The 10614-nt window shown below is 49.1% G+C and overlaps 1 protein-coding gene across 1 annotated transcript; it reads right to left on the reverse strand.

Annotated features, from left to right (window-relative positions):
* On the reverse strand, positions 1 to 5700 carry Cela2a (chymotrypsin like elastase 2A). The gene is made up of 7 exons (XM_051173676.1): positions 5649 to 5700; positions 5230 to 5324; positions 4414 to 4514; positions 3929 to 4057; positions 3486 to 3622; positions 1162 to 1307; positions 1 to 204 (listed from the first exon to the last, which is right to left on the reverse strand). Exons 1-7 carry the CDS (start codon positions 5686 to 5688, stop codon positions 16 to 18), a joined length of 837 nt encoding a protein of 278 aa, XP_051029633.1. The 5' UTR covers positions 5689 to 5700; the 3' UTR covers positions 1 to 15.
* Between the last annotated feature and the right edge of the window lie 4914 nt (positions 5701 to 10614).

A 10614-nucleotide genomic window follows, 5' to 3' on the forward strand; every position in this document is an offset into this window, starting at 1 on the left:
GCACCCCTACTGGCCTCATGGCAGACTGGGCTTGGGGATGGTGGTTCTTACCGTGTTGATCCAGTCAATGAAGTTGGAGACCCTGGTGAAGACAGATGGCTTGCGAGGATAATTGCAGCCCAGACTGGAGCCAAAGCTCACGATGCCATGCACCTGCCACCGGCCGTTAGATGCCTGACAATTCAGTGGTCCACCGGAGTCCCCCTGAGGAAGCCAGAGTTGGGCGTGAGGGGAGGAGGGGCATACACAATGGGGCCTGGATCTTAGTATACTGGTAATGGTCGATGAGGTCACTCCACTCTGAAGTCAGCCTATGGTCACGCGGTGTGGCTCCTTACCTACAGGAACTGGCATATCTTTATTTTGGGATTGGCCTCACTGTGGCTCTCCTGACTCAAACTCATAAATGCTGGCATTACCGGTGTGGGCTGTCATTTCAGCTTTGATCACATTTTCCCCCCAAACAGGGTCTTTCCATGTAGCCCGGGCTGAGCTAAAACATGAAACAATCCCCCTGCCTCACCCTCCCTGCTGCTGGGATAGGTATGTGCTCACGTTGTATCTAAGCCCTTTCCGTGTCTCTTCTCTTTTCAAGACAGCCATTGGAGAAGACACCTGAGTATTCACAGGCTCATACTTGCCGGTAGGAGACCATGGAGTGAGGGGTCTATGCAGTCAAGAAACTGAGTGTTTGTGTGGGGACCCCCTTCCCTCTCTGTCCTCCTCAGAAGAATCTGCCTGTAGCAAGTCCTTTGCTTCATGACATAGACTTTAAGAAGATTCTATAGCATCTATCTGAGGAGCCACCTTGGGCCATGGCATGACAGTAATGAGAGACCTGGATGAGATCCAAAGAAAAGCTCAAGACTTCCTAGCAGGTAGGTGGAGAGGATGCTGCAGGGTGATAGAGCTTAGATCATTGGTCCTGAAGACCTCAAGAGCAAAGGTCAGGTTCTGAAATGGTCCAGAACCATCTCCAAAGCTCCTGCCAGGAAGGAGTGAGCAGACAATCCTAAGACACCCCCCCACCCCACCCACCCCACCCCACCCACCCCAACCCTTGGTCACCTCACACCCCACCTACCCCACCCCTCCCACCCCACCTCACTGTCACCACACCACTGTTGTCTGTAGACTGGGACACCTGGTGTGGATACTCACATTGCAGCTGGAGGTCACACCATCACCACCGGCGCACACCATGCTTGTCTTCACGGTGCTTCCCCACCAGGTGGATTTGGAGCAGGTGGCATAGTCCACAACCAGCAGGCGGCCCTGCTGCAGGACATCAGGGCTGGCCCCGTTGGCTGAATGTGATAGAGAGAAGGCAGGAGTGGGCAGAGAGATCCAGGAAAAGGGAAGCAGTGGGGTTGTCGGTTAAGTGCTTGCCATGAAAGCCTGCAGACCTGAGTTCAGATCCCCAGTGCTCACAGAAAGAGCCAAGTGTGGCTGTGGGGGTGGGAACTGAGGCAGTGGTAAGAGAATGCAGGGGTTGGGTGGGGGCAGGGTAGAGGAAGCATCACAGCTGAGATTTCTGTCCATCTCTTTCCTTTCTGGTCCATGTCACTTTCTCCCACTCACAAGGTTGCAGTGGAGGCGGACATGTTACCGTGCCCTGTGTCTCAATGGTTGGTATGCTGCCTATTGGTGATTGGTTCAGGGCGAGCACCTGACTCAAGCAGAAGCCAATGAGCTCCTTCCTCTGAGATGTTGGCATGGGCCTAAAGAGAGGTAAACCACATAGCTGTGGGCTGTGGATGCCATTTCCTTTTATGTGGAGAAGGATGAAGCAGAAAATACTCTGAAGGAGAGTTTGTGGTTTCCCACTACTTGTTCTGGAATGTTCCTGACACCTAGTGTGCTTGGGTTAAGATTCCTCTTCCACTGGGCTGGATCTTTGCATTCATCTTACTTTACTGTGACAGGGAACCATCTGGAGCCTTCTCACTGAGGAAAAAATATTCTGTGGTGAAGGTAATTTTCCTCATGCCCCTAGTGACACTGTTAACATTACTGCCACAGCTGGCCAGGAGAAAGTCCATTTTCATAGTCACAGTCTCCTTCTCTCTGCACGAATGTAGAGGCTAGAGGTACACCATAGCACAGTGGTTGTCAGCCTTCCTTATGATTTGACCCTTCAGGACAGTTCTGCATGTTGTCATGAGCCCCAATCATACAATAATTGTCGTTGCTACTTCATAACTGATTCTGCTGGTGGTATGAATCCTAATGTAAACATCTGCTATGGACAATATCTGGTACTTAACCCTCCAAAGAGGATGTGACCCACAGGTTGAGAACCACTGCTTTTGTGCCAACACTCTGAGTCAAGGGCATCTTTAGCTTAGGGCTCACCCAGTTAGGCTTGGCAGGTGTCTCTCAAACCCTAGGGATCTGCTTTTTCTGCTTTCCCAGAGCTGGGATTAAGTACACACAGCCACACTCGGCGTCTTTACAGGGGCTATGAGGATGGAACTCGGGTCCCAATGATTGCAAGGCAAGCACATTATCTGCTGGGCTAAGCCCAGCCCTATCATTACCCTTCAATTGCAGTTCACTCCTGTTTGACGGATGGGACATAGACTCCATGGGATTCAAGGATCTTGCCCAAGACTGCTCTAATTAGCACACACTGCTTAACATGTTCCAGGGTCCAAAGCATCCCACAGGCAGCTTTGACCCTCATCACACTTTCCACTTTACAAACAAAGAACTAGGCATTAAATATTTTCCAAAGTGTCCATCGAGAGCAGTGTGTTTATATCCAAGAGCCTGAGCGTCCTCCCTTCCTCTCTCTCTCAGATTCCTTGCTTGGTATCTGGCCTCATTCTTCTTTGCAGAGAGGAAAACGGCTGCCACTAAAGCCTGGGAGAGTCTTCTCTATTCCCAATTCCTATTGGCTTAGCTTGGGTCAGGTGCACATTCCTGAACCAATCACCAGTGATCAGATCACTATCCAATCAATGTTGGCCCAGCTTTAGACAGTGAGATGATCTGATGAGGGTTCTGGGGACTTCATGGAGCTCCAGATGCCTGAGGGCACAGTGTACATGTTATTCTGAGCCCTGGTCCTGGGCCACACAAATTACAGTGTGGCCTGGATACCTCTCAGCTCACCTCAGTGACCAGAACAACTCAAGCACCTGGCTACTGCGTACTGTAGGTACTGGTCATATGAGCTTCTCCGTACTGTCTTCTCTCACCTTCTCCTTACTTAACTTGTTTCCTCTATATGGCTGCTAGCCCACCTTCCCTTCCTCCCTCTGCTGTTCTCTGTCCCATTTTACAAATGAGGAAGCCACCAGAAATGCTCAGTAATGTGCATGAATCACATAGCTAATATCGGCAGAGCTGAGATTTGCACCAGATGACTTACCAGTCTCTGCTAGCCTGCCCCTCCTAGGCAGCCAAGCACCCTAGGGACAGAGGTGACACCACCCCACTTCCCTGACAAGCCTTGAGGTTCCCTGCTTGCTTTCACTTACTCTGCAGCCGTCCCCAGCCTGTGACATAACAGGGGTAGTTATTGGCCAGAATGGTGCCAGCAGGTGGGAGGCAAGCTGTCTGGATCTTGCTGCTCAGGGACACCGGGTTGGCCAGTTTGACGAGGGCAATGTCATACCTGGACCGGGAGGAAGGCAGAACAGCAAGGTTGTTTTCTGTTCCCGCCTGCCCATTCCCAACCATTGCCTTTTCGCCATGTCCTATTCCAGGCTGATGTCACAGGCAGGGTAGCACAATCTGGCACAGCGTTTGCTTCCCCTCCTCTGGTAACCCCACCGTTCCCACCGGGGCACCTGCAGCTGTGGGGGTGCTTCTCTAGGAGGGGAGAGCTCCTTCCCTTCCATACAGAAGAGGCAGAATGGGGTGCCCCTCCCTGTCTGGCTGCCAAGCCCAACCATGAGAGCACACACAGGACAGAACGTACCCATTGGCGACCTTATTTGAGTTCCATTTCTCGTGGACCACAAGCTTGGTGACCTGGACAGCCACTGAACCGGATTCTGAGGTGGAGAGGCTGTGTCGACCCAAAACCACTCGGTAGGTCCTGCTGTTGCTGTGAGGGGCAGAGTGACAGGTCAGTGACCTCCGTTTTCCAGCCTCTGTGAGCAAGGACACCCCAATGCAGAGTGTGTGAAGGAAAGGTTTACTGTCTAGCACATTACTGCTACTCCCAGGAAGGGAGGTGCTGGGCTTCTCCCTCCTCTACATCCTCCCCACACAAGGCACTCAGGGCGCACTGTGTGTGGACGGGGGAACATCCAACACTGAATCTCTGACAGACTTGCCTCCTTGCCTCAGCCAAGCAGGGTGGTTTCTCCAGGCTTATTCATAGTAACTAAGTTTGGTGCTTGGGGACCCTTGCTCTAGGGCAGAGTATCACTCAGTAAGCAGGGTAAGGTTAGTAGCTACCTGATGCAATGGGCAGCTGTCAGAACCCAGTTGTTGGCCACCAGGGTGCCTCCGCAGGTGTGGAACCACTTGGACGCCGAGGTTCGGTACTGCAGGGAGACCTGGGCAGGGGGAGCAGCACAGGGTGATGGTTCGGGGAGCAGTGGAGGAAGGCAAAGTGGGCAGGGCATGTGCCTCAGGTCCCATACTTAAAGGGAAATTCCCAGACCTCAGCCATTGAGAGCAAAGCAATTTCCTCCTCAGGAGACACAGTCTATTGGTGCATAGTCAAGATTGACGTAAAGCCATTGATCCTCCTGCCTCCACTCCTGAGTTCTGGGGCTACAAATGTGTGTCACCAAACCTAGTTACTCTACAGGCATTTTAATGCTTTATAGAAAAAAATAACACCATGGTCTTTGCCTAGTGCCTTGGAGGCCAGAAGAGGGCGCCAGATGCCCTGGAGCTGGAGTTACAGATTGTGAACTGTCATGTGGTGGTGGGAACTGAATTTGTGTCCTCTGAAAGAACAGCAAGTCTTCTCACTGCTGAGCCTTCTGTCCAGCTCCCCAGGAAAGCTGTTTTAAAACAGGCATGCTTCTGATATTTAAAACATGTGGAGTAAACTGGACATCTAACTTTAGACCACCAGGCATTGCAAACCAGTCTCAGGGCTGGCAGAGGCAGCTCTCATGGAGAAGTTACCTTTCTCTCAGCCCCCAATGCCCAAGGCTGCAGGAATGTATTGTGTTGGTGAAGTTGCCCAGGCTGCCCTCCTGTGTTTCAGCAGTTCTTATCTTTGCCTGAATAATAGCCTCACTGGTGTGCTTGACTCACCTGCCAGGGCCAGCTGTTGGGTGTGGCCTCTTCTCCCCCAACTACCCTGCTCACATGGTCCTGGACCTCATAGGTGGGGAACCCGCAGCTGAGAGCTGTGAAAAGCGAGTCTTGGGTCAGTGGGGAATTGCATTTGTGGACATACCCAAACCCAACAGGAAAGCCTTGCTTTGGGGAGATCTAATATGTCCGTGAGTCTGTCCTTCATTCCACTTCCTAGCTTGTCTTTGATTTTGTCAGGTAAGTGAAGCTGGCCTTGAATTTGTGATCCTCCTATCTCAGCCTCCCGAGGGCTGGGATTATAGGAACTGTTATCATGCCCTGCTCCAAGCTTCCTATAACTGAGTGACTGGAGAGGGGACATGTGCTCAAAGTAAGGGCAAGAATGTCTGGTCCATGCTTCACCAGACAGAGGTTACCTCCAGCCACCAAGGCAGATAGCAGCAGAGTCTTGATCATGGTGTGTCCCTGGATGTCTGTAGACGTGTCCGAGGCTAAGTTTGGTTTTTATGAGTGGGTTTATCAGCCAGTGAATGGGAGGAGTGTGCAAGGTGGAGATTTTCCCAAAGCCCAATGGAATAAAGGCTGGAGTCCAAATATTTTTTTCCATTTCTTTCCACCTGTCATTGTGGAAGAACACTCAGAAATATTGCAAATATAGCTACCAAAGCTTGGCTTCTCTCTGTATGGCCACACACACCTGGATTCCCAGCAGTGGGGAGGTGGAGGCAGGGTTGATGAGGAGTTGACATCATCCATGGCTACATAGAGTACTTGAGGGTAGCTTGGGCTACACAAGACTGTTTCTCTAAAACTCCCCTGCCCAAAGAACAACAACCAAGACAACAGAAATGTAGATTCTATTTGCTTCCAAGACACTGCTTTATGTTAGGGAGAATAATAAATATTGCCTGTTCTTGGAGCATTCCAGGCCAGCAGCTCTCCAGTGGTCAGGTTTAATCACTGGGACACTTGTTGATATCTGCAGATACTTTAGGTGTCATCGCTTGGGTTCAGATACTACTTGTATCTGAGGACAGAGGACAGAGAGGCTGCTGGGCATCCTGTAGGCACAGGACAATGAAGGACTTGTCAAACTCTAATCACATGTGTGTTGAGGTTAAGAAAAGGCTGTGACCTTGGATGTGCTCTCTCTAGGTCCATTGCTGAGTCTTGGAGGGGCAGGATGAGACACGTACACCCAGTGTGCTACACATAATCTTGGAGGAGATTTTCATGCTTGCTTAGGAGAAGGTCCACATGTGGGCCTAATGGATCCAGTGGTGAATAAGGAGGAAGGCTTAGTTGGGATGGGTGGGACGTGTGTTTGTGCATTAATCTGTTTAGCATGTGTGGTATATGTGTGTGCATGTGTGCTCTGCCATGCATGCATATTGCAGAGGCAAGTGCAGGACTTGGGTGACCTCCTGGGTGACCCTTTCCACTGCTCTCCTTGTAATACTTGTTTTGCTTTTGTTTGAGACAGGTCTTACATTTAGCCCTGGATGGTCTGAAATTCACTGTTATAGGCCAGGTTGGTTTTGAACTCACAGAGACCCATTTGCCTCTGCTTCCTGAGTGCTGGGATTACAGGTGTGTGCCATCATACCAAGACCCTTGTGTTTTTAAAAATGGATTCTTTCACTGAACTTGAAGTTCCTCATTTAGGCTGGGCTGGCCGGTCAGCAAAGTAGCACCTGATGGCCTCCAATGCTGGACTTACAGGCATGTGTGACTGTGACTGGCTTTCACAGGGATGCTTTGCTGGGGATTTGAACTCAGGTCCTCTTGCTTGCACAACAAATAATCTTACCCACTGAATCACTCATCTCTCCATTTTCTAATTATTTTCATTGTTGTGGTAGATGGTTGAGACAGAATCTCACTTTGAGCTTGAGTTTCTCTTATATACAGCTTTAATTCATAGCAATCCTTGTGCCTCAGCCTCCTGTGTGATGGGCTAACAGGCATATGTATACCACCATGACTGACTCTCAGATGTATTTTATTATCTGCTCCTGAGATAATATAGTTTGGATTTCCTCCATCTTCTGAATGGGTTTAAGACAACACTGTCTTAGGAAGGCTGCAAACAGACAGGCAAGGTACCTGTAGGTGCCTTCATGTTTCTTATTAAATCATAGCCTAGAAACCCTGCCTCATTATTTCAGAAGAGGCGAGTGAGGTTCAGAGAGGAAAGTGGCTTGCCTCAAAACATAGAGCATCAGAGTGTCAAAAAATGAAGCTTTAAAGCCCCCAGATCTGATTCCAGTGTTGTCTAGAACTTCACTTCACCCTCTGCTGGTGATGAATGAAATAGCATTTATGGCATTTCTTCCTGTGCTTAGGCTATGACTTTCCTTGCTGATGCAGACCAGGTTTAAAAAAAGATTATTATTATTATTTTTTATGAGTATCGTTGTATGAGTGTGTTCATGTGAGTGTATGTACCCACAGAGGCAGAAGAGGCCATCAGATCCGGATCTGGTCCTGTGATATGGGTGCTGGGAACTAAACTCCTGTCCTGCAAAAGTAGTATGTGCATTTAAGCCCTGAACCATCTTCAGCCTCTGGGTTTCAACTGTTAAGACCTGGACTCAAGTCCTTGCTGGTGACTTTGTAGAGCCATAGTTCAGACTAAATGCCAGTTGTCTGGGCTGTAGTTTCCCAGTTAAGGATTCAGGTGCCAGCTGCCTGTGGGGCACAGGAATTTAATACCAGTTCTCAGGAGGCAGAAGCAGGCAGATGTCTGAGTTTGAGGCTAGCCTTGTCTACAGAGTGAGTTTCAGGACAGCCAAGGTTACACAGAGAAACCTTGTCTCAAAGAAACAAAACAAAATAAATGGAAACAATTACAAAAATAAATGAAAGAAAGAGCAATTTCCTAAATCTAACACTAAGGTTGAGAGCATCCTTTTATGGATATTGGTTGATAAGCATTGTTTATTGTCTGGGTCAGTTGGTATCACTGGAGCCAGGTACTTAATCCCTTGTAAAACTTTGCCTTCCCCATATGATGCTTTCTGTGCTGTTCAATAAAGAGGGTGAAGCCCTTTGTGAGGGACAGACAGACTCAGTCACATAACAACAGACACACTGATACAGAACACAGAAGAGGCAATCTCACACACAGGGACTACAGACACAGAGACAGTCAGATTCACAGGACAGATACAGTAGACAGACAAAGGGTGGAAGCCTCCGGGACCATGAAGTAGAGAATTGAAATCTGAACTCACTCTTGTTAAATGACTCCCAAGGGAAGTGCTGTTATTTCTTTCCTTAATGCATACTCATCCATAGTTATCAGGACTCAGAGCTGACAACTAATGTGTGTAATCCATGCACACAACAACAAGGGCTGCAGATGTACTTCAGGAGGGCTTCCCTAGTGAAGCTCTGGGCTGGAGTGTCCGCACTGAGACTGGTGGCTTAGGCCTGTGACCTCAGGGATGGAGACAGTGGCATCAAGTGTTCATCTTCTGTGAAGAAGCAATTTCAGCCTGGACTATATGAGACCCTATCTCAAAAAAGAAAGGAGGAAGAGAGGGAGGGAGGGAGAAGGAAGGAAGGGAGGAAGGAAGGAAGGAAGGAAGGAAGGAAGGAAGGAAGGAAGGAAGGAAGCCAGCCAACTAGCCAGCCAGGCACAGTTCTGGGACTTGTGTTGGCTGGCTTGCTCAGGGCAAAAGAGTCTTGCAAAGATGAGGGGTGTTGGGGTGCAAAATCCTGTGTTCTTGTTCTAGTTCTACCCCAAATGCCCTGTAATCGACAGGACATTTGTTTATGGTCAGATAGGTCATGAAAGCAGCTATTTTTAAAGTGTTAATTTTTTCCTTAAAGTTCAAAGTGCAGGTGGCATTCTCCTGTGGGGGCTGGCTTTGATATCAAGTCATTGAACAAATAGGATTCTGGCACATGCCACGAGCTTGCCAAGCTGACCTTGGACAAAGAAGGCAGGCTCTGTGCCTGAGGGTTTTCTGTCCACAAAATGGAAGAAAACATGCCCTGTCGCTGTCTCAAATTGAACCCTGGAACTTGAACATGCTAGACAGTCACTCCATTCCTGAACTCTGTCTCTGTTATCCATAACCACTGAACCATCTCTCCCACCCCAAATCATCATTTCATGCCTGACAGGCCAGCACTCTACCAAGTGAGGTACCTGCTCTCCCCACGAGCTGTGTTTTGCTCTAGCAACGCTTGGTGTCTTACTGTAAGAGCCTTCAAAGCGTCACTGCTCCTGTCCCTTAGACACGTTTCCCCAGTTTCAGAACCAAAAGTGTTTCTACCCATTGCCAGTTGTACCCTGGGGAACAAGTCACCCCTCGGCTGTTTCCTTTCCATTTTGTGGTTGTAGACTCAGATCGTATCATGAGAACTTAAGGAAGTTGTTCCCAACAAGCCTATTGGGCTTGCCTCTGGTCAGGTGACCTCCCTAGGCCCCAGGGCCTGCTGAGGAAGGGGATGGAGTACAGGGACTGGTGGGGTCTGTGGCACATGCTCCATCCTTGGTCTTGGCAGGAGGCTTGACCCAGACCACTTTCCCAGGACTAAGGCTGGGCTGCCCATGAATCCAACCCTGGCTTCTGTGCTTTGAGGGAATAACAAGGAGCCTCTGAGTCCCCATAGCCCGAACCCCACCACCCATTGTGCCCTGTTGCCCATCCTGGCTGTCTGGCAAGCTCTAACCTGGGCTGTGTGACCTTGAGCTCCTACAGGTGGAACAGTACTGCAGATGTGACCTTCTCACCAGCTCTGACTTGGTCGGGACAACTCCTCTGAGAAGCCAGGTGGCTGGCTCCCTGGCTCTGGTCCTGGGCTCAGCATGGGCATTTCCGTGTGTGCATGTTGTTTGCAGGTTGGGACCTGGCCTTGTCATGGAGGCCGGCACCATTGGAGGAAATGGGGAGTTAGAGATCTCCCTGGACCTCTGGTCTCCAGGTTCAGCAACTGCAGCCACACATCGTCTGGGGTGAGATCCTGGCTTGGCACTAGAGCATGTGTCACTGTTCCTTAGCAAACAATCTCAAAGCCAAAGTTGTGTATGTGTGTATGAATGTCTATATATGTATATCTCAGTGTATATGTGTGTTTACATGGTCTTTGTATGTATGCATGTGTGTATGTATTACCATATGTGTGTTTGTGTATGGATGTATACATGTATATGGATATTTCTCTAAGTATATGCATGTGTATGAGTGTGTAAATATGTGTGCATTGATATATATGTATGTGTGGTCTTTTTCATGTATGTATATGTGTTCACATGCATATCCATGTGTACATGTGTATTTGTCTCTGTGAGTGGGCATATGTGTATTTAGTCATGAATGTACATATGTGTACATGTATGTTAGGTATGTATACAAGTGTATGTGTTTA

The sequence above is a fragment of the Phodopus roborovskii genome, unplaced genomic scaffold (assembly GCF_943737965.1).
Source record: "Phodopus roborovskii unplaced genomic scaffold, PHOROB, whole genome shotgun sequence".
Classification (NCBI taxonomy): Eukaryota; Metazoa; Chordata; class Mammalia; order Rodentia; family Cricetidae; genus Phodopus; species Phodopus roborovskii.